This window comes from Pholis gunnellus (genome assembly GCF_910591455.1).
Source record: "Pholis gunnellus genome assembly, chromosome: 15".
NCBI lineage: Eukaryota > Metazoa > Chordata > Actinopteri > Perciformes > Pholidae > Pholis > Pholis gunnellus.
Window position 1 is genome coordinate 13407456 of NC_136542.1, and position 23769 is coordinate 13431224.

The 23769-nt window shown below is 43.2% G+C and overlaps 3 protein-coding genes across 4 annotated transcripts in view; all 3 read right to left on the bottom strand.

Annotated features, from left to right (window-relative positions):
* The window catches only part of LOC306707544 (signal-induced proliferation-associated 1-like protein 1), a 33330-nt gene extending 19237 nt beyond the window's left edge, over positions 1–14093 (bottom strand). The window contains exons 1-2 of one of the 2 annotated variants that reach the window (XM_079175049.1): positions 13791–14093; positions 10174–10191 (exon numbers count right to left, since the gene is read on the bottom strand). The gene's annotated coding sequence lies outside the window, so the exon portion shown is untranslated. The remainder of the gene's footprint in view (positions 1–10173; positions 10192–13790) is intronic. The other variant, XM_079175048.1, reaches the window with a different exon arrangement.
* Positions 14094–15823: 1730 nt separating this feature from the next.
* Positions 15824–16964, bottom strand: gpx2 (glutathione peroxidase 2; the record flags this gene model as incomplete). Its single annotated transcript, XM_079174128.1, has 2 exons — positions 16649–16964; positions 15824–16177 (listed from the first exon to the last, which is right to left on the bottom strand). Exons 1-2 carry the CDS (start codon positions 16868–16870, stop codon positions 15824–15826), a joined length of 576 nt encoding a protein of 191 aa, XP_079030254.1. The 5' UTR covers positions 16871–16964.
* A 952-nt stretch (positions 16965–17916) lies between these two features.
* LOC306707769 (ras-related protein Rab-15-like) lies at positions 17917–22754 on the bottom strand. The gene is made up of 7 exons (XM_079175371.1): positions 22586–22754; positions 20056–20116; positions 19894–19954; positions 19721–19798; positions 19510–19599; positions 18569–18634; positions 17917–18450 (listed from the first exon to the last, which is right to left on the bottom strand). The coding sequence occupies exons 1-7, from the start codon at positions 22707–22709 to the stop codon at positions 18289–18291; spliced, it is 642 nt and encodes a 213-aa protein (XP_079031497.1). The 5' UTR covers positions 22710–22754; the 3' UTR covers positions 17917–18288.
* Between the last annotated feature and the right edge of the window lie 1015 nt (positions 22755–23769).

Consider the following 23769-nt stretch of genomic DNA (forward strand, 5'->3'; position numbering starts at 1 on the left):
CAGCCACCTTCACACTGCATTCCAGCATCAGGGGCAACTTTATGCCAACTACGACACATACAGTACTTAGGAGAAAATCTGCTTTCAAATAGTAAATGAAAAATATATATTTACTATATAAATACCAGTATATATAAAAGTAAACAGAGATGTCTATGACATAATAGCAGTACATAATACCATGTGACCAAGGACATTACCACAGTGGCACAGTCAACTGAGAGATGGCTCAAATGTTCCCAAGACAATGCAGTTTGTTTGATAATATAAACATCAATTTACAAGTCAGGAAAAAGGTGCAAGTGTAAAATCTCAAGGCTGTGGAGATGATTCAGTTTTCAGAGCGCCCGAGGCAAAGCATCCCCAGTCTTCAAACACATAGAAGAGTGTTTTCTCACAACAAACCTCTAAACCTGTGCATATTCTGCAGCAGAGACCCCTTCTGTTAGTCCAATATCGAGCAAAAGCAAGCAGCAAAATAAAAGTAGGAGCCTACATTATTTTTGTGTTGACAGGGTCCCCAAGCAAGGAAATAATTATAGAGGGTTCCACGTGGAGCCTAGTAGTCCGATAATAAGCCGATCAGAGCAAAGACCATCAAATTGAAAGGAGCAATTTTCAGATTCAAACCAAGGCTGTCATAGCTTCATGGTTACACGACACAAAATCTTCAGTCAGAAGAAATTCAAATAAGATGAAAAGAAAAATATTGCCACTGTGATCTTACATCTGTCACATAAGGAAGGTTCCCAACTACACACTCCTCTAATGAATGGGCACCATTTCTTTAGGGCATGGGAGTACAGTAAGTGTCTGGAGCAGATTAATAAAAACTCATTAATGAATTCAAAAAAAAAAAAATCATTCATGTCCTACTAAAACCCTTATTTCTCTGACATGAATAAGAGTGGAAATAGTAGGGAATATATGTTAAACTGCAGGTCCAGTCCCAAAGTGTTGGGCCTCATTCCTGCATGCTGCCGAGCGTCCACAGGGACAGACGTAGAAATAGAAGTGACACACACAAAATAAGAACGCACGCACACACACACACAAGTGCCAGAAAACGGGCCGCTAATCCACTCGCTGAAGGAAACACAGACAGATGACTGGCTTCATGGTCTTGTCAGATTAAAAGGAAGGAGTGTGGCATAGCGACTGAGGGAGTCTGTCTTATGGCCGTTTGTGTGACAGAGAGAGAGACAGGGTGAAAGAACGAGACAGTCAGAGACCCCACTAGGGCAGCCCCCTCTTAGTCGATTTAATGGCCGTTTTGGTCTAAGATTTATTTCTTCGATTAGTCGTTTTTATGCTTTTTTTCATGCTGAATGATTCATTTGAAAAACGGATGAGCACGTCTCTTGTATACACTTAAAGGGGTACCTTTAAATTATTCTTTGTGGAGAAACCCGGTTTTACAGATGTGAAGATTGAATAAATAAATTGACAAAATTGTATGAGTGTCAGTGGACTAAGAATTTCTTTAGTCAAGGACGGCCCTAGACCCCACATCACAAGGCTTCTTCCAACCTATCCTGCCATCCCCTATCCACTCTCTGCTGAATTAAACAGAGGCTTTTTTTCACAGCTCTGTGGGGCATGTCCAGACAGCTTGAGCCTGTTGACTAAATTAGGTTAACTTCCTGTAATTGGGTCTCTGACCTCCCAGCTGGTCCGTCAGGCTCGTCAAATGATGAGCAGAGCGCTGGTGCAGACGAAGCGTTAGTGAAGTCACGGCACACCTCAGAGGTGCTACAATTTGTAGGGACGAGTCAAGACACAAAGGACTGCGCTCTGATATTATGCCCTTATACAGACCGAGGATGTGTTGTGCATGTGTTGCAGGTGACTCAGACAGTGGGCCTTCCACACACACACACACACACACACACACACACACACACATACTACAAGGAATTAAAGGGGGACAGACAGCAGTCAGTCAGCAGAACAGTACTGTGATGATGAATCACAAGCATGAACTTAGGGTCTGGGTTTTTCAAATCTGACTCACAAAAATCTGAGCAACTTAAGCAAAGACCTGAGTCATCATCAAGACACAGCCTGGGATGCTAGACACTCTCAAAGACAGAGCCCCCTGGAGGGGAATCCCCATTGCTGAGCTGGCTTGGCTAGCTGCTGTACCCGAGAGAAAGGACAGCATGCTGGAGTTGAAAGACTCTTCGTCCTGGGTCTCCAAACAGAGAGGGAATGAAGTTTCGCAGTGGACTGGGCAAGTGTTTCCAAAGCCGAGACAAAGGAGCCAAAGGATTGCCCTACAAGCTTGTAATTACTGTGTGCTTGAATGGGGCTAAGGGGCTGTTCGGCTGACACCATTGGGTTTCAAACAGGCACCCTACCATTTAGCTCATTGGCTCACCCTGTCCCCTAATCTTCCTCTGCTCTAAGGGCCGACTGGGCTGTTGGGCAGCAGGCACAAAGGTCCCTCTGTCCCGGGCAAGACTGGGGCCCCATTCCAACATAGTGAAGTCTTTGAAAATTGCCTGGCACGGGAACCTCACTGTGGCTGTGTATATGAGGCCTGCCAGGAAAACCAAACAAATCAGATGCAAGGGGGGATTGAAGAAATAAGAGATGAAGCAAACACTGACCCAGGACATCAAAGAACTAGAAGGATACATTTGTGATGAGCACAGGAAGGGCTCACCTGTCCAGAGAAATAGCAAGAAGGCTTACAAAAAAAAGGCACAAAATGATCCGTGTGGTGTTTGTATGAGTGTTACTCGCTGCCGCAACACATAAAGATGACTGAGAAACATGGGGAAAGCCTGATGAAAGCGACAGACTGGAGCCAAGCTGCAGTTACTCTTCCACAGTGAGCAAGCTTTCCCACAAGGTTGTGCACCAGTCAGACATTTAGGAGGATTTAAACTCTAGAAGAGAAAAATTCGGCAGTAATAATAAATCCACCGACTCCTTCACAACATCATTTCCTGTCAAGGAAGTAGTTTTCAGGAGTGAGGGATAAACTGAGGTCTCTACACATCCACTGGTGTAGATTAACCACGGCCACCCGTAGCCACAACAGATGCACAGGAAGTAACAAAGCATCTCCACCATTCCCCCGGCTCCCATCTGTGTAGCTCTTCTTTTTTTTTAATACCCTTTTTCTGTTTGCTCCCCTCCTCCTGTATGTGCATCTGGCTATGAACCAAGCACAAACCTGCCCGTCTGATTGAGCAAACCTGTGAACCTGACACCTTCAGAGAAAAACAGGCAGGCCCGCTGGCAGACAGACGATACTAGCATCATCCAACCGCGAGCCGACATCCTGGAATTCCACCAATTTCAGTGGAGGAAGTGATGAATGTCTGTGTGTGTGTGTGTGGGGGGGGGGGGGGGGGGGGGGGAAGAAGTAGGGCATGTTTGGGCAAATACTTAGAGGAAAGTGCAAGACTGTCACAGTGATAGTCAGTTGTAAAACACTTTAAAGTCTGCCATCACTTTACTACTACGGCCTTCTATCTCTGCAGCCAAGTTGTACCGAGAGCCTTGATTTATGAAATACCAGCTCGGGATGAAGCCACAATAAAAACGGGAACTGAACCGACGAATTGCTCAACCGACCACACATGCGATGCAAACTCTGCGTGTAGTTTGGAGCACTTCAAAAACCGGTGGCTGTGATTCCACATCCATCATCGCCATTGTTCTGTGATGTGCTGCCGCTCTGCCCCGTCCCTGGGCCCCTCGCTATCACTGCAGCACAGCTCAGTGAGTAATGGGCATAGCTAACCACTGGCAAAGTGAATTTCACTCACTGCCTTACACAAGAAGACAGGTCTGGAGGAGCGCCAGGATATATTCATTGCCATTATCTCCAGCAGGGTGTCCTCGATCCTTCCTCTCTTCTTATCCAGAAAGTACTCCACCTTTCACATTTTGCGTGGGTGAGACGGCAGGATAAATAGACACTTATAGTTAGAAATGATAAACCCAGTCCTATTTCCAATGTCATTATCTGGGTGGGCCAGGATTTGGACAAAGACGGCCATTGTCCAAATCCTAGAGGGTAATTTACCTCGAAATAAAAGCTAATTGCACTGCTAACAGCTTAGGTGGTCTACTTGTCCAGATTAAAAAAGGATCACTACTTCTTCTACTCTAATCTTTTAGCTACCCCGTCGAAAACAAAGATGAAAAAAAGACAGGCTTGTATTCAGTTGATTAGGTACGTCAACGCAAATTTTACAACTTTATGGTCCATAAATACAATAATCTACAGAGACGGAGCCAGAGTTGGTTTAGTGCCTCATATTTGACGTGGTTTTATAGATGACTTGTCTTTAATGAGGAGGCTCAGATTTAAGCTCGTCAGCTTTTAAAAGCTGTGCGTTATAAAGAGCAATGGAGAGGAAGCAGTGCGCTGCTGCCTGAAGAGGAATGTAAAAAATTCTAATGAGGTGGCTGCCCGGCTGCTGCAGCAGTTGGGAGCTGAGGTTTAAAGTGGAGGTCTGCTCTAGGCTGCACTTTCCTTCTTCCTGCCCCGTCTGCCCGGCTCCATCACGAGGACTCCATCAGAGAGACAGTGAGCTCCTGATGCACATGGACAGGTACACGCAGAGACAAAGGCTCTCATACATACATACACGGAGCAAAACCCTGAAAATAAAACACCGAATTCTATTGAAATACAAAAAGCTGATTTGGCTCGTGAGGGTAAACTCATGGGACAATAGTTATTTCTGAATAAGATAATTCAAACTGCTTGTCTGTTTCTGCAAACATCAAAGACAGCACTTTTCGGTCCCATGCCAGCTCGAAGAGATGCTATTTCTGTAATACCCGCCTCAAACTAAGATGACCTTTTCTTGGAAATCATGTTTGAAATGCAAGTTATGGCCTCTGTTTGAGTCCAATTAGGGCTGCCCATGCGAATAAACACAGTGGCCACGTGTAACTCTGCAGACGTGTTTCTGGCTTGATTGAGCGCCATAGTGTGCCCAGCAGGAAGTGTTCGCAGATGGGAGGCCAGTGAGGGATTATAGTATGTTCTTGTTGCCGAACAGACAATAGATACGGGCTGTGATCCATGAACTTTGTTCTTCTCAATCTTTTTATAAGGTGATGAAGAGATAAATCATATTGTAAAAAGTTGCATCCCCATATCAGCACATGTCAGCTTTGCGTACCCACGTTTAATGAACGGAAAGCTGACAAATCTGTGTAACCATTACTGCATTTCAATAAGTTCTGGGACACTTCTGGTAGTAACTAGTAGTGAAATAGTATAGTTGGGTGTAGTAGTAGTAGTAGTAGAAGTAGTAGGGTGTGTGTGTGTGACTGTATTTTCTCCGTCTTGTGGTGACATAGTTTTGTTTAAACTGTCACATTGTGGGGACACGCCTTCCTTTTGCACATTTAAGATTTGAGGGTGAAGACTTGGTTAAAGGTTCGTTTTAGGTTAGAATTAGGCTGGTAGTAGTTATGGTTATGGTTGAGGTAAGTCAGTAAATGAATTTAAGTCAATTTAATGTTCCCAAAAGTCAAGAAAACACAAATGTGTGTTTGTGTGTGTGGCAAAAAGTAGTTCCAGACACAGGTCTTGTGTAATCACCTGTGACAGCAGTCTGGTATAAATGGGTCAAACACCTGTTGATCTTTAGCAGTAATGAACGATGGGTTTTGTGCATCAGACTGATGAGTAAAACCCATCGTTCACCCGGTCTACTTTCACTCTGAAAAGACTTCCCTGCGGGTGCTTCATAGGCACACTCGCATTGTAATCCGTGTTATTTTGGGCTTTTGCTACTGTGTTAAGGGATAGGTGTTGCAAATTAGCATCCACTATAAACACTATGATACTTGCATTGGACAGCTGTCTTCAATGTTTCTATCTATAATATATCAGATTATCTGAGCGGCTGGAAGGTGACTCCCGCCTAGGCAGTCATTCATTTGATTTTGACAACTGTAGGTTTACTGCTATTATATTGGCATATTTCAACATTGTAGTAAAAATGCAAAAGATATTTACGTTTTTTGCATTGCTGAAGTGTGAAACCAGGCCACCTGGATTAAACCCCAATGGAATGGGAGCATTTCCCAGCAGCATGCCTCGTTTAACAGGGCAGTGTGGGCTCGGGGTAAAGAGGTGTTTATAGGGCCACTGAATTTCCTCTATTCGCCAAAGGAACGGTATATATGCCCTGCTTAATATCTGAAAAGCTGTGAATGTGTTACAAAACAAATACCCCCAGCTCAGCATGTGTTCTCAAGTGTGAGTGTGAGCTCTGTTGGGATGAGGCAGTTTCCATCAATTGAGGATTAAAATAGAAGGGATGCGAGAGTAGCAGCAGTATATAATTAACAGTGATGATGCTCCGAGGAGGGCTGAGTGAATAGTTTGTGCGTTTGCCGTCTATAATTCAGCCTCTCCACGTGCCAGAAGACTGGGGATGGGGGCTCAGCCCGACAAAAACACTTCCCAAGCCTGCAATTACTTCATTCTCTGATCACAGGCACTCTCAAGCTAAACAAATCAGAGTGAGCTTGCAGTGCTGCTCACGCATCGTGTGTATCTAGCATGTTCAGATGCATTTCGACTGCTCCGCTGGATCGATGTCACGTTACGGCCAAGGGGGGCCGCAGAGTTGTGGCGCTGCAGAACGTTTGAACAGGGATAAACAGAGCGGGTCAATCCAAATGTCAATTACATCACGGTATTTTGATTGTGCGAGCGCTGGTGCCGGAGATGGAATGTTTCAGCGTGTGGCGTGCACAGCCGGCGGCTGGAGGCTGTGCACATCCAGTGGTCACACACACACACACACACACACACACTGCATGCCAGAGAACCCCGCTGTGTGCATGTGTGTGCCCATCAGTGAGTATTGGTCCTTTGCCCCGTGCCAGTCCTAGCTTGGCTCAGGCCAATACAGCCATTTACTCCCATGGCCCATGGCTACTAGCAGTGGAAATAAAATGGACGCAGTCAATAATATTCCTGAAAATCATCACGCTTAGAGGCAACAAGCGTGCATGATGCATACAAATCCTTATTGGAATACTAATCACGTGGCTCCATTGTTCCTAATGGAAACAAACTAATCAATGCTAACATGTTACGGCTCAGAGGATGATAATGTCGGTTGCCTGATTGGGTCACGTTGCTTTGGTTATGGATTTTTATTCTTCTTAGCTTCCACGATTGACTGCGATAGATTTTTCTATCTGTATTAAGTGAATAAGAATGTATTCATGAGGACAGAGCCGGGATGAGAGAGAGCTAGTGTACAGCTGTGTATGAGCAGCGAGGTCAGTTTGACAGCAGCCTGACGGATTCTCAAGGCAGAAGGGTCAATATGACAGATGTCTGTGATGTTTGGAAGTCATCCACTGCCCTGTCCTCTCACATCCTCCGCCTGATTACACAGGTAGCGGACTAGCCAAATCACTGAGGACTACCAAGACAGAATCCTGATTGGACCACCTTTACCCACAATAAAGCACATTCTAATTTATTGCAAACTCAGAAATAATAAAGTGTTTGGGAGTGAAAATCATAGCCTATGTGCCCATTCAACACCAACCTAGTATCTGTTTGCTAAAACACAGAAACATTAACTGAATGCTCAGATCAGATAACAGTCTGGCAGGAGAAAAGAATGAAAACATTGTCGGCAACAAAGAAATAGCTCACAGGGAACATGAAACCCACAATAGGAACCCTTTGTGCTGCTGAAATGGCATTTAAAAAATGCGAATACTTTCGGGAAGGACGCATTGGTTTGTTCTTTGTTTTGATAGTGCTGTCTGGACAGGTTGTGGCAAGGTGATGTTATGGAAGAGGAGCAGTTGTGATGGTTTGATTAGGCAGTTTGGGAAGGGTCGGGACCCTGCTGAGCAAACATGAGAAACATGAGCTTCACTGCAGCAGCAGCATTGACCACAGGCTCTTTAAAAAGGCCCCCAGAGAATGCTGTTAAATCTATCATAAGACGCTCCACACATCCTTGGAGTTCATTTTGTCAGACAACCTGATCTATCAATCGATCAACAACTGCTTGGCCAACGAACACACCTCTGCAGCAATCAGGATGAAGCACATCAACTAATTTAATAGCAGAGATGAATAGAGGCAGCCGTAATGGGATGCATTTCAACTGCACGAGGATTCCCCACAGGCTAATATCAGTGACAGAGGAGCACGAGAGTGCTGCTAGGAAACAATAGGATCCTTAGCTAACAGGGCCGCAGTAAAAGGGAGAATGGAGGCAGCCGTCGTGGAAGGCCAGAGTCAAGGTGAAAGCCTGATTAATATCCCCTCACATTGGCCAAATAGCTGCCGTGCTGCCACAAGACATTAATTGTGTGACTAGTGCACAAGACCTTCCCTGCAATTTGGTAACTTGGTTTGCAAGGATGCAGGCCGAAACATGAGAATGGGATCTTGTAAGCGATTTAACAAGGTAGCAACATGGGCTGCAGTGCTGGGGCAGGAGGGGGGGGGGGGGGGGGGGGAGCTTCAGTGCGAGTTAACACGAGGACCAGGACCAGCACAGTGAGGGCTTATTATCCTTGCAGAAAAACCTCAGGGGCATTCTCTGCCACGTCTCTGGAGAAGCCTGGCAGACCGTGTTGTCCCCCACAACTTGGAGGGCAGCCTAATTCCCCGACTGTGGACTCAGCGGAAAGCTCAGGTGAGCCTCAGTAATCTACATTATTTGTCAGAAACGGCAAATAGTTTCTAAAAAAAAAAAAAGGTGCAGTTCTGGACGTGGAAGGGCTTGATGCGGATACTAAATCCACCACAACAGCGTAGCAAAGTTATACGCGTGAACCATATTGATTTTGGCACGTGTCCAGCACGTAGCCCAGTGCACTTCCAGTCCAATTATAAACAGTCCGGCCGCAGGTTAATCAATTCATAACACAGTCTTTTGGACTGTGATAAGTCAGCTAGTGTTGCATAACAGCGGTGCCCTGCTAAATCAGTGTGTGCCAGCAAACCCCAGTGCAAACCTTCACAGCGCTGGGCTGCTGCTGCTGCTGCTGCTGGCTTGCACTGCACTTACTGGCACACTCCTGCCAGCTCTGCTACTGTGGTTTATCATGCATGTGAGCCAGCTCCATGAAAGCCACATCTCCTGTACAACAGCCGCCCAGAGGGTGCAGTGTTTTCAATACTTTCGTTTCCATTAGACAACAAAAAAACCACCACACTATTGAAAATACATGGCAGCAAAAGGCAAGCAAATGAACATCTGCTTTATTAATCAGACAACCTCCGACAGTTGTCCCAGTAATTCTTCTGTTCTAGCCTTAGTTCATTGATAGAGTGAAGCAGAATGCAATTAACGCGCCCCACACACACACACACACACACACACACTTTTATCCCCCGGCTGGCAATAATCAGGACTTTGCATCCCCATAAGTCACAGAGGAGGAAAACAAACCAGTTTTGACTGGAGCTCTCCCTCATTCCCATCTACCATCATGAGTGTTTGCATAAATAGTGTTTTAATTCCTGTTTTTTTTAGGGCCACTTAACAATGAGGCAAAAGGTAAACATGCAGGGCAAACCGGGATGTGTACAGGTGAATGTCTCATATTTCTGGTGTCAAACATCCACCCGTGACTTCCTCCAAATTGACATTCAAGGCCAGTACGAGTGCCATGTAAACACAAACGTGGCAACAACACTACCGCCCCCCCCCTCCTCCCCTCCTCCCCAGCAGAAACAGTAATGAGAACTGCTGAACTAAGCACAAGCACTCACGTGTCAACATTCAGCTTTGCATGCATGTAATATACAGGCCCCGGTATCCTGGAATACATCAATGAAACACACACAGGAAACAGGCAGCGAGAGAGGAAAGGCTGGGAAAGCAGCCATGTTTGTTATTAGCCGGCCCTATCTGCCCTTTGCACCTGGAGCGACTTGGAAAAAGAGACTATGACCCAATTCTAACAGATAGTGGTCTGTTATAAACTGTATAGCCTGATTATTTCAGTATTGTAATGTAGTATGTTTTGTTCAAAGTTGGGGTTGTAAAACTGAACTACAGGGACATGCTGCAGGAATAGTCCACTCAGTCCACCTGAAACTACTATTTGTTTAAAAAGTCATCTGAATCTAGCAAAGGACGCCTTCGGCTCACACTGGTCTCATTCTTCAGCAAAGCCGAGAGGGAAGCAGGAACTCACCGGGTGGAAATGGACTCCCTGGTTCCAAGGATGTGAAATTTTGGAGCAATGCGAGGAGGGATTTTCAGGACAGGAAACAAAGCACAACACACAAGCTTCAGAGAGAATGCTTTGACTATTTCAGACAACTTTAAGCAGCTCAGACAGCGTTCAGAGTAGTGTTTTGCAGGGGGGGGGGGACTGTTTTACTACAAATCACATCGTAAAAGTGCCACCTGAAAGTAACAAAAACAGTTGTAAGCGTGCAGAGGAATGAGGACAAGCTGAACAGACCTGTCTATGCATTGAGATCTGTTTTGAGCTCAGCCATGACCAAGCCCTCACGCATTCCTGCCTGCTTCTCAGATTTCTGTCCACAGGAGGGACAACAGCAAAAAACCTCTCTGGTTTTTTTTGGATGTGGAATTATTTTTCCACCGCTGCTCACGCGGGCAGGCTCTGCACGGGGCACGGGGCCTGTAACTCTGCTTGATGTTTTGATTCTTCTCCGAGCAGCGTTCCGTAATCCATTCCAGGGCGCGTGCAGGCCCGAGCACAGAGACGCTGTCGCAACTGGCAGACATGTCGAGACAATACCGAGCAAGTCATTGCTGTGTGGCAGCAACACATCATCATCATCATCATCATCATCAGAAGAATTCCAGATTTTATTATGCAACGTGTTGTTTTTTTTTTTTTTAAATCTTCTCTCACTTTAAGTTTTTCTTAAGTGGTTGTTTGTCAAGCTTTTTTAAAACGATTTTCTTCCCCATCTTCCGATTCTTTACGCCATGTCGTACTATTTTCGGCATGCATGAGGTTTGATGGGAGCAGAAAAGGGGAATTACACAGTGTCTGATCTCTGCATGACTGTGGGTTTTGGTTTGGGGTTGAGAGTTGGACGCGGCGTGACAGAACCCGGGAACAGACAGGCTGCTTTTCGTGCATGAGCGTAGAAGTAACGGACCACCAAATAGACACACAACTGTCAGTCAGGCATGAGGTCCAGACCAGAGTCAATAGCAACACTTTGCACCTGTCCCACTGCTACACTCCCCTCAGTGGCGGTGAGCCCCACAGAATCTCTGCTATTGATAATTACAGTGTACGAATTGCAGAGCGAGGTAAAAATTCCCCAAACTTTGTGGCAGGTTGGGCGAAGAGGAGGGGAATTTTCCCCTTGTCTGCATGCATTTACTCGGTGACAGCGCGCTGAAAAGGGATTACATCATCACTATTGTAGCTTCCGAAGCCCTCTGCTTTCCTTCCATTGGCTGGTACACAGTGGACTGTCCGATCCAGACAAAGACGGAGCATTCCAACAGTTTAGCAAGCAGGAAACGCAGAACCGTATAGTCACACTTCATTACAATCAAACTCATCAACCCCCTCAGTCACCGGCGAAAAAGACACTCGCACGGAAAAAACGCTGGAGGCCACATCACCAACAAGTCATTTGACTTCTGACTATCAGTGACTCATACCGGCCAGACCCATCACTCATCTTAAAACTGACGGAGCTTCCCTTTTGTTTTGTTTTTTAAAGTGATATGTTTCGAGCTACAGCTGAAGGTTGTGTCAAAACCCATGAACACATGACTCATGTTGGTGTCTGCCATAGAATAAACACGCATGAAGAAAGCGGCCTTGTAGCCACACTGGTGCACCAGATCATCCAGGGCCAACTTCTGAAGGTCTGTTTGTCTACCTACTTCACACATTACGATCATTAAAACAATAAAAGATAAGTTCACCTTGAACTTGAGAATCAATCATAACAAAAATATCATTATTCGTCGTGAAATGAATTAAAACCGTGAATTTAAGCATTTGAATGACGGCCACTTAGCATAATTGCAGCACACACATTCCACAGTGGCAAATTATAAAGCAGCACAATGCTCCTCTTGTCTTTTATCTTTGCTCAAGCTATTCCCTTCGAGCCAACGCACAAGAGACAATAGAAACATAAGCTCAGTTTAGCAACAGGAAGCATCCCTCTGTGCACGTTGGAGCGACTCGGCGACAAATGAAGCACAATAACTATTGTTATTGTTGTGTGAGAAGCATGATGCAATAAAAGTGGAAAATAGAAACACCGTCCTTCAGTAATAAACCAGGGGGACTATTTCTGCTGGTAGACGTGAGAAGCCATGGCTTCTTTCTCAAGGAACAATCACGCGTAGAGTGTGCATTTCGATGCATTCGGATGAGAGCGGGCGGCACAAACACTGATCTTTGGACTTGACCTCCCGAAAATTCGATGTGTGTAGTCCCACGCAGTTATGCCTTATCTCAACCTTGAATGGGATTTCTGTCAGCGGCATCAAACGCAGACTTGTCGGCCCATTGTGGCAGATTAAAAACAAGAGCATGCATGCTCTTCCCCAATAGAGGATACACAGCTGCTGCCTCTGCATACGATTATTCCTCTATAGGAAATCCCATCAGAGAAAGCAAGAAGCAGTCCAGCGTGAATAATAGCTATGATTTAGATGGGACAAAGCTGAGATTAGGCTCACTCGTAAAAAAAAATTGCAGTGCAGTGTATGATCAGTCAAGCCCACCGCGCCGCAGGTCAGCTAAGCCTATTAAGAATTCTAAAAATCCTTGATCCTTGCCACAAGCTAGACTCCAAAGCATCCTTTTTTCACCTGACTCATGGCCAAGTTATCCAACTCCAACAAGCCACTGGAGCAGGAGCTGTGATTCAGTGAGAGGGGACATTCAATGCATAGTTGTAACTGGTATGATGCAGCTGATATGTTGTAAATATGCTCGTTTAGACACAATACTGCTTATGTTTGAGCTTTGAAAGGTTGGCGCTGTTTCCTGCTTGTTACTAATCAAACAAACTTGTGTTTACCTTCTTGCCCAGCATTGCCAAATATTTCCTAATCTATCATGTAGCCATGATCCGTATTCTCTATCTATTCCAAAACTGTCCATCTACAACCACTGTGATATATTCTGCACATTAAAGCAGAAATAAATCAGCAAATGGAGAGTCTGCATTGGGTAACATCTGCTCAAAGTGTCCTGGGGGACCGTGACCATAGTGGACACCCTGTTTGACATTTGACACGGTTTGTTTATTAAGATGAACCCGCATGCACTCAGCTTGGCCTAATCAGAAGCAACAGAAACAAACCAGAGCTCTCGGGGGCCAGATGTGGCACAAGGAAATCACCTGCGTGAAATCCGTCCTGGCGTGGCGACAACACTGAAACAAACATACAGATGACTCGGGTTGGTGACACTGACACAAGGAGACGTCCTGTGTGTGGTGGTGTAGTGTGCACGACGCCACCTGTATGTACAGCGTCTGCCCCCCCCCCAAAAAAGAGCAGTGCCGAGGGGAACAATGCCCTTGACATATAGCCGCGGATGCTATACATTTGGACCCAGTGATAGTCGGGTACACACGTTCATTACCGAGTCCGCTTCGTTCACCACCAACCCCATTAGTGGAACTAAAACACTGGCACTGATTGCGCACTGGCTCCACGCTGCACCTTCACACGGCACAAAGATACGCTTTGTCCACAGACAGATGTTGTGTGTGTATAACGTTTGGCACCTCGTACCACCACGAGCTACACACCGCGCACATGACGAGCACCACGTTCCCGACTCACCTTTGCTCCTTTCCGCCCCGAGCTTGTGGATGTCACACAATACGAAGCGGGTTTTTTTTTTTTCTTTTTTTCCTCCTTTTGTTTAAACTCGTAACAAGGTCCCCGTAAGTCCGACACACGCGCTGCGCAGCACGCGTTCCTTCACCTTCTCGTGAAAACGTGTTCGCTCCGGTTCAAACCGAAAACAATGCCCCGGTGACGTCCTCTGACGGGCAACTTGGAAGTTTGATAGAAAGTTACGGGTTTGCCTGGCTGCGCTATGCAGCTGCTGGAGGGATGAGATCATCCACTCCCCCCTCTCTCTCTCTCTATGTCTCTCTCTCTCATTTTCTCCCTCTCCCTCTCTCTGCCCTGGAGTCTCGCGAGAAGCCATCGTGGGCAAAGCAAACGTTACCGTGGCAACAGAGCTCACCTGTAGTGGGTAGACGAGGAGACGAGCGGTGAAACGAGGAGCTCTCACTCTGCTTTGAAAACACAGGTGTTCAGTTGCACACTTTTGTCTGTAGCTACACACTTTTTTTATGTTTACCATGTCTGATATCGGACAGAATTTAACTCACTCGAGTGGGCGGATTCAAAGGTGTGGGCCAAAGATTGCTATTGTAAAGAAATCGCATGCTTATTTCTATTATTTTGATAATTTCTACAGTTACTTGCAGGGCTGTTTGGATCGAAACATATGCAAATCAAAAGTATTGTCGAGAGAATGCCACAAAGTCCTATGTGATGAGGTGTTTTTTCTTTCTTCTATTATTTTAGAATTTCGAGAATCCATTTGAGTGGTTCATCTTGTTAACCTAAACGATCTTTGGTGGTATTTTTTGCAGGCTGAGTGTGCAGGGGAGCAGTGCAGAGTGTGGAGGAGAGGCCCCTGGTATTCCTCCTCCAATATTTGCTGTTTCTAATAGGCAACAATACTAGGCTGTAAGCCACGGACCAGTAGGCTTGAGGGAAATATATTAATCAAATGTCCTAGTCTCTCACGACAATACAAATATTTAAATGTGATATGCAAAGATGGCGAGTCAGGCGATCTGCAAACATCTAAAACAGTGTCAAATGGCTGTTTTGTTTCACTGTTGTCCCCGCAGCAACCTGCCAAAGACATTAAGGCACTGCCATGGCCTGTGTAGCCTGTGGCTCTGACATCATCAGCTGATGTGGATGTGAGTGGATGTGCAGAAAACCCACCGCTAATCTGCAGACCTTGGAAACAATGCACGCTGTGCATCAAAGCTGGATAAGAGCTCATTACACAGTGGCAAGGCCGATGCTCCTCTAAATGCATGATTTAGGAGTTGTCTTCAGGTGTCACTGTGGTAGTAAAGCATTCCTGCTGCTGTGCGGGCTACTGGTGTCAGCAGATACTTGGGAATGTCTCAGAAAGAAGATCTCAACAAATAAAGACCAAATCAGCAGAGGAGAGGTTGCATAATGCAGAGGAATGGCCTGTGAGCTTTGAAATGTGCAATAAAAAACATGCATCATCATTCCACACCCTTCCCACTGTTTGTCAAGCCTCATTACTATGCCTACACAGAGCTGTTTCAGACATACATCTATTTTTGTCAACCTTGCATCAGAGCAATACATCTTTATAGGTGCTGCCACACTGGTTATATGGTCTGCTTAAAAGAAGATGCATCAGTGAGAGAGAATATTGGTTTTCAGGGTTTTATTCCAGGGCAAACATTTTGTGAGCGTGTGTGAGGTGAATGTTAATTCATAAAAGCGTCACAGGAGTTGTCTACTTGTATGATCAAATCAGTAGCACCATCTGCTGGCCAGGCTCTGACAGGACAAGGAGCAGAATGAAAAAAACCCTGCTTTTCACGTTTCTATATTGTAGAATTCATTTTGCATGCATCAAATCTATTCCTCCACTACTCTTAAGCACTTATAAGGCCTCAGATAATATTCCCTCAGCTTTTCAGAATATCACCGTCATTTAATAAGGCTTAAAAGTGAGGAGGACAGCATATCAGCTTTGACTATAGGATTGATGAGAAGTCATTAAGAGGTGGAGGCTATTCTTAGGTTTTGGTTAATCTTAACAGTCTCTGAATGTCAGGCTCAATGTCAATCGTGGGGAACTTTTTGCTGTATCTCTTAAAGGGCTCTCCCTCCGGCCCAATGACAAATTTCTCAAAGTTCCACGAGACGTCCGTCCTGCTGATGGGGCTCCAAACCAGAAACTTGGGGTCCTGCATGAAGGAGGTGGGGTCATCATCAGGGTAGGGGAGCTTATCTTTGAGATAGGCAAAGACCGGGTGTGTGCTTGTGCCGTTGACATCGCACTTCTCAAAGATGGTAAAGCTGGGTTGAAAGCCGCCGCCTGGACGCACATGTTGCAGGGAATTCAGGATCTCACCATTGCTGCAGTTCTCCTGCAAAACAGTGTTCATTTTCATATTGACCCGTTTTTTTGTACTCCACAGCAATATGGTAAAGACTTTAAGGCCATCTTATCATTTTGGTGATAACGGGAATTAAGCTGGTTACAGTTTTCACTCTATGAGTCATGCTGTTCTTTTGAATTACTTGAATGAGATGGAATCATTCTCATTGGGTAACGCACACTTGGGAGAACGCACATAGACACGATTCACAAAATTATAGATTCAAAAAATGACTTTAAGCATCTGATTCAGGTGACTAATTTTCAAAAATGTATTTCATATCGAGAGAAAGCACCAAAATGGGTGAAGTTTTGTATCGATAAGTGAACTAATACAGCAGATTTGACGTGAATAAAAAAACACAATTTCTATATAAATTCATATCATGAGATTTCTGGCCTTCCGGTGTATCTAGACCAGATATTGTAAGGTCAACCCAAACCATGCTGCTCAACTGACCTGATATCCAAACTGGTTACAGGGAAACCCCAGCACCACTAGGCGATGGGGGTACTTGCTCTGAAGCTGGTTGAGCTCGCTGAAGTCCCGGGTGGTGGTGCCTCAGAGAGAGGCCACATTCTCGATCAGGACTACCCGTCCCCGAAACACGTTGAAATCCACCGAGTCTCCCTCCAGCGTGGTGGCTCTCAGGTCGTAGAAGGTCTTGGCGATGAACGTCATCTTGACTCCTGTGCTTCCTCACTGGAAGCAGACGGGACCGCAACCTGTGACTGTATCCAACTGCTTGGTCACCTGACTCACTCAGGGCAGAAAGCTGCCTTTCATGGGTGTCAAATGACCCTGAAAGAAACTGATCCACACCTCACAAACAATACTCTTTACAACTTTCAGATAGTTTGATGTAATGTATTGTCAAACCACAAAAATACATGAAGTAGTTTTTGCATGAATTACAATGACGTGCGCTATTATATTTCAGATGAGCTTTGAAAAGGTGTTTACATTTTAGAATTTCCTTCAACCTAAATGTGTTGGTAATTATTGGAATTCTTTTAAGTGAGTAAGTGTTACCCTGGGTGTGTATTTGACACGCTCATTGTAAAGAGAAAATGGGGAAATAGCACGTATTATGGTACGCATTTGGGTTTGGTATCTCTGTGACACGTTTCAGATTTCTCAGTCCTTAAAAATTTAACGTGTCTTCCACCGCAGCTGATGAAAAATAAATGAACCTGTCTGAACTCTCCATGGACCTAACTTCACTCTCTATCCAACATGTAGTGACTCAGCAAGGCTCATACACCCAATACATCCGTTTTAAATATGGCAATTTAAATTTATTAACTTAAAACATCGCTTGATTTTTTGTTTTTTTGCAACATCCTTTAGTTTCAAACATTACATTAAAATGACATTTCTGTGGCACCTCAGCAAACCCTGAAAACATTAGTATAAGCAGTCGTAACACAGCTTAAATGTGTAACATACAGTAGGCAATGCAAGTCACATTCGTATCACAAACTTACACATACACATACATTCAGGATACAAACAAACATGCACTGCATTGAGAAAGGTCACGGACATGGCACAACACTGTCTCCCTTGAGGAAATAAGCCCATTGTGTAAAACAATCCTTCCCTGCTTGGTTAGAGTTTCGAGGTGTAAATAATTCAACTCTGTCCTCTGGCTACCTTGTTGTAGCATTTATATATATATATATATATATATATATATATATATATATATATATATATATATATATATATATATATATCTTTGCAACTTAACTTGATTTTTAAGACATGGATCTACATGTTACCAATAGATTTGTAGATGCATAGTGCATTTCAGCAGGGAAAACCAAGAGAGCATGTGCATTGATAGTTTTGCTAGAGCAAACACACTGTAGACATACTCTTCACTGGCTTCAGGGTTCAGTGATCGGGCAACAGAAACGTCCCTCTGCTGGTCGCTGCTGCTAACTGCATTTACCACCTAGTTACAAAAAAGTGAAACCAATCGAGCACCCTTCTGGGCAGCAGATCACAGTATCTATGAAGAAGGCGGAGGAGTCAAGTCACAGTGGGGAACATATGTCTAAAGTATGAGCCATGGTACGGTGATTGCCCCTCTTCTAACAGGCGCAGGTCTTCTGAGTGCTTTTGTCGACGGTGCCTTCACTGTCTTTCTCTTCTTCTAAAGCGGCATTCTCCAGAAAATCATCCAGAGATCCCAACAAGTTATCCACGTCTCTCTTGTGAGCCTGCAGCACCATTTCTGTCACGCGAGTGAAGGCCTGAAGGAAGTAGGAAGTGAAAAATAAACACAACAGTGTGGCAGGGAGTTCCCCGCAGTATTTGTGCACATCTCTAATGTGGCGGACAGTTTCTTTGCTGATGCACCCTGTATCCTACCTCAGTGACGTAACTGCTGGTGGAAGCACTGGTCTCAAAGAACTCCATCCCATAGGTTTCTGCTAGCTGCAATATATATATATATATATATATATATATATATATATATATATATATGGATGTGGTGAGAAATAAGTACAACAAAAGGTATTTCATAGCTTTAGTCTAGGGTTTTTTCTGCAAGAAAATAAAAACAGGTTTTAGGAGACTGAATGTTAGTAGTTATTAACTGGCCTATCAATTTGTTGTTGTGCAAGCAAAGAAAGTGATCATGAAAGCTACATTAATACATGGGACGGTGTAGTATTTTATCATAAGCTGATTATGGTGAAATCCCATTATCGGGATAAACGTGAACATAGTCACGAGCAACTAGGAAAGGCTGACTAGCGCGCTATCATGTAAATTACTAAAAAATAGACCACGATTAAAATAAATACAGGAATTATGATGTAAATAGAACACAGTGTTATATTTATTGATCCTATATTTGTGCAGGGGGACCTTATGATTTGTGATTACCTTATTCAAAATTGATTGGATTTCACAAAAAATGACTCACTAAAAATGATGTGCGATGCAATAAAAACATTAGTTTCTTAAAAATATGGAAGGTTAAGTGATTTCCATAAGTTTAAGTGCCGTTTTAAGCATATTTTGATGATTATTGGGATAATATTGTGAATTGGAATTGCTTTGACCAGGATCATTTTCATGCCTAAACCATAGTTAGTGAAATACTTGCCAAACTGATAAACAAAACTGAGATTTAGCAGTGTATCCTTTAGAAATGTAATCCTGGTAATCTTATGTCAATGAATGTACAGCGGAACAGTGGAAAAAACAAAACCACACAATACATGATCCCTTAATATGGAAGTTACATGACAAAAAGACCATAAAAATCCAAATAAAACCCAAAAAATGAGGTTAAATCGAACCTTGCTTCCTTGTTCCTTTGTTACCTGCCTCCTGAGTTCCTCATCGGACTTGTTTCCTACCAAGATCCTCTGCACGTTGTCTGGGGCATACTGCAATACAACAACAAAAAGGAAAGACAGATCGCGGAGAGATAAGCGACCTCATAATCTTGTAACTCACACTAAGCTAGTAGGTGTGCAGCAAGCATCACGAAAGTGTTTATTGCCTTACATCGTCCACATCACTGGCCCACTTCACTATGTGCTGAAAGGACGACTCGCTTGTGATGTCGTATACAAAGATGATACCCTGGGCAAGAATCCAAGAGGAGGAGTTAGAGAAGGAATGCTAACGCTAACCCTAACCCATGAAGGTAACTTGTTCATACGGCGGTGGGTGATCACCTGTGCACGCCTGTAGTACTGTTTGGTGATGGTCTGATAGCGTTCCTGACCTGCCGTGTCCCTGCACACAAGACAGCACACACACACACACATCCGCAGAAGAAGATTACCCAACATGCGAGTCAGCATACTGTACATGCAATACAATTAGACATAACTTACCATAACTGTACTCGCACCTTGATTCCATCTAGTTCTAGTGTTCTCATTTTAAAATCAACTCCTACAAAATAAAAAAAAGGAGAAAAATGACATTTCATTTCACAGAACAGCAGAGTCAACAGAAGCAATTTGGGACGCAACCGCAAACACCTTCACACGGTTAAACTGGAATCACTTAAGCAACTGTGACAAACTGGTGAAAAGTCCTGCTTTGTGGTATTTTACGTGGGCTGTTGTGCGTTTGTGAGAACTTAATGAGTGCTGTTCAGACACTATTATCCTTAATGAATAGTGTCTCAGCCACTGCATATTGTCAGCTTTTAAATCACTGGGTCTCCACAAGGGAGCGGCAACTGATGTGAACTAAAGCCATGTTTTGTTTTTGCTGGGTAACAAGACAAGAGAGCTAAGATATGTGACCGAGTAGCACCGGCTGCCAACAAGACTTATGTATACATAGTATATATTAAAGTAAAGACGACATACTGTTCATATCCTTAAATCAATTCTCATTTAGTTTTTATGCTGAGTCCACACTAAAAAGATTCATTTCCGTTGTTCATGCTACATACTGTCTGCATTAGTACTGTTGTATTGCAGTTTTGAGATTATCTATCCGAAATATACTATGCGGTATATTATTTACTTAATGTTTCATTTACTAATTTTTTTCCTGATTATTCAATATGATCATTTGATCTAAATTTGCCAGAAAATGCTGAAAAACAGATTAAAATAGAGTCTTAAGTCTTATAACAGATAACTCTGTATTTGCGTGCGTGCATGTAAACATAACACAGTCAGTGTATATAACTGGAAATATTTATTTATTTTTGAAGTATTTCTTCTCTATAATTCTACTGGGAACCGTTATGTTCGTTTGGCACAAAAGTTCTTAATCAATTGATAAAAAATACTAATTTGACATGTATTTAATTCACACAGGAGTATAAAAGAATATGCTTTACCATGTGGTTGTATAGACTATATATTTATTAAATGAGCAGAAAACATGATATATCATCATGTACAGTACATTATTATTGACATATAAAATGACCTTTTTCGGGGTGGAAGATTTTTGCCATATCGCCCAGATGATGAAAACTATTGCTTGAAAAAGAAACTAAATTAAAAATAAAATGTTGTGTTTTTTCCCAGCAGACTTGTCATAATAGGAAAAGCACATGTGTTAAATACATTAACAATGGCACTGTTCTATTCAAGAGCCCCAGTGAGCCATAACAGTTTGACTGTAAAGATTCATTTGCTGTCAATCAACTAATCCATTCGCTGACTAATGGTCTCTGCTCCACTATGCTACCTTACATCCAAATACGTTTTATTTGACTGTTTCTAATGAAATCAGAAATTGTGCCTTCTGTGCGTCTCAGTAAAATTATATGTCAAAAATGTAATGCTGTTCCTTTAGTCACCGTTAGGATGAGATGAGAGGGGATAACTGTGTCAGATATTTGGCTTTAGGAGGTTGTATTGTATTCTATACAATGCGACAGAAATCAGTACTTTATGGTGCGTTTCGCCTTTAAAACAGTGCTTCTTGTGGAACAGAAAGCCCTTTTAACACCTTGTTACTGACAGAAGCTTGTATATTACAAACGTGCCATTTGGGCTTTACTTGTGTTTATGTATTATATATTCAACAGGTCTGTTCAGCCTGCATGTCAGTGGCTTCTTGTTCCCACACGTCCCTGAAACACACGGTGCTTGTGAGAAATGCGGCTGATGTTTACCAACAATAACTACCATCATGCATCTAAAAGCAAGGAGATTTCACCAACAATGCACTTTCATAGCTGGGATTAATCCCATGTAAAGCTCTCCGGCTTGTAGTTCACAAACCTCTTACTAGGAATTCCCTCAACACTACCGCACTTTTTCTTTTTTATTACAGTCACAACAGTTTAGCCTATACCATGGAAGTTATGTGTTAACTGTTTTTCTTTGCTGATTTGGAAATAACTTACTCTATTGTGTGCAACAGCTCCACCCCTTCCCACCGAGTCATTAGTTTATCACACAGTCTGAGCACTAATGTGAGTATCAGTCGACAAGATCCATTTTTCTGAATAAATAACAGGATATGAAACACTTTGAGGGCAGAGAAAATGTCTTTTCCTGTGAACTTTCCTTTCCATTGATTGTAATTGTGACGGTTAAAAGCCTTGCTTTCAGACCTCTCCGGCATCCTTAAGTATATTTCTTTAGGGCTATATCTCTGTTATACATTATAAATATTTCAGGCTAGCTTTCCAAGCACTCACTTTCAGGGCACAGTTATGGCCTGAGGCACTTTGTACTAATCCTACTAATTTAGCTGAGTAGGCCTGCTTATACTTTGAAGAAAAACTGGCAATTGTTCTGAAACAATTCAGTTCAAAAGTCGACATTCATAGTGTAAAAAAAAAAAAATTCACTGATGTTTATCCGGTTCAACCTGCGGCTGCAACACGGAGCCATAGGATGAGTTTTGAAACAGGCGTCACTGAAAACTTGTCGGAGGGCTTACCGATGGTGGAAATATGTGAAGGATCAAAGTAACTTTCCGTGAACCTGCGCAGCATGCACGTCTTCCCAACCCCCGAGTCTCCGAGCATCAGCAGCCTGAACAAAACGTCGTACTGTTTAGCCATGACCAAAAAAAACTAAAACATAAGGTACAGCATGACACTTCTAAGTAGCTTTAGACACACCGTTGCTGTGTGCTGCCTTCAGTGCCCCTCGGAAAACCCCATTCTATACTCGGAAAAGTACAAGTTGCTGTTCCAATCGAGTTTATCGGATTATAGGCTAAAGACTGTAGAAACATGAACAATGCTAAGTAGTATGTATTGAATCCGCACAATGTGTTTAAATGGCCACTATCTTCTCATTTACAGACATTATTTCATTTTTAATTTACGTTCCTGTGTTCTCTAAAACATTTCCTACGTCCCCAGAAGGCAGCACACGACCTGCATCCTTGAAGAGGCTGCCTCCTGCAGTGGGAGCGTCAGCTGGGACGCATCACACATGAGCTGATCCCAAAAATCAATATTTAAACTATCTGTATATGCAGAGTTATAGCCAGGTATTAGATATACTGAGGTCATGAGACAACATTCCCTCAATGTAACCCCACCCACCCCAGAACACCAAAAAACGAGTTTACGTTTCACACTTTTATAAAGCAACAAATGCTTTAAAATGTAAAAAATTCCATTTTCTTTTTCTGTTTCTGTTCTCCACACTGCCATTATGTAATGTTGATGGACAATACTAAATATCTAATCCACGGTTATTTATTTTTATTCATTTTATCTTACGTTTGCATAACAACAATCAAATCTTACAATGTTTTGACTAAAACTATCAGAATCAGGCTTTATGGAATCCCTTAATGTAAACTTGTGTTGATGTAAAGCCCCAAACTCCCTGAAATATGAATAAGGATATGACCTCTGTGTCTTCAACAGCATCCCGAGTATAAGCACCTGTCTCTTGTTGTCTAGTTAATATCTGGAACTGAGAAAAACAAAGAAACATAAATATTCAATTCATAATAAGTGATTTAGAGACATTTAATATCCTCAACGGTGTTCACTAAATGATCCCTCTTGATTGCTTTCTATTAGCAGTTTCTTAAATTTGATTAAACACATCTGATTATTTTATTAACTCAGCCATTTCCCTCAACAAACACATACAAAAAGA

Excerpts from the sequence above, each read along its gene's own strand:
- LOC306707769 (XM_079175371.1), bottom strand. The coding sequence starts at position 22,709 with ATGGCTAAACAGTACGACGTTTTGTTCAGGCTGCTGATGCTCGGAGAC. Across the intron at positions 19,600-19,720 it reads GGGCCAGTGATGTGGACGAT|TATGCCCCAGACAACGTGCA; the intron begins GTAAGGCAATAA and ends GTTGTATTGCAG. Across the intron at positions 18,451-18,568 it reads CCAGCAGTTACGTCACTGAG|GCCTTCACTCGCGTGACAGA; the intron begins GTAGGATACAGG and ends TACTTCCTTCAG.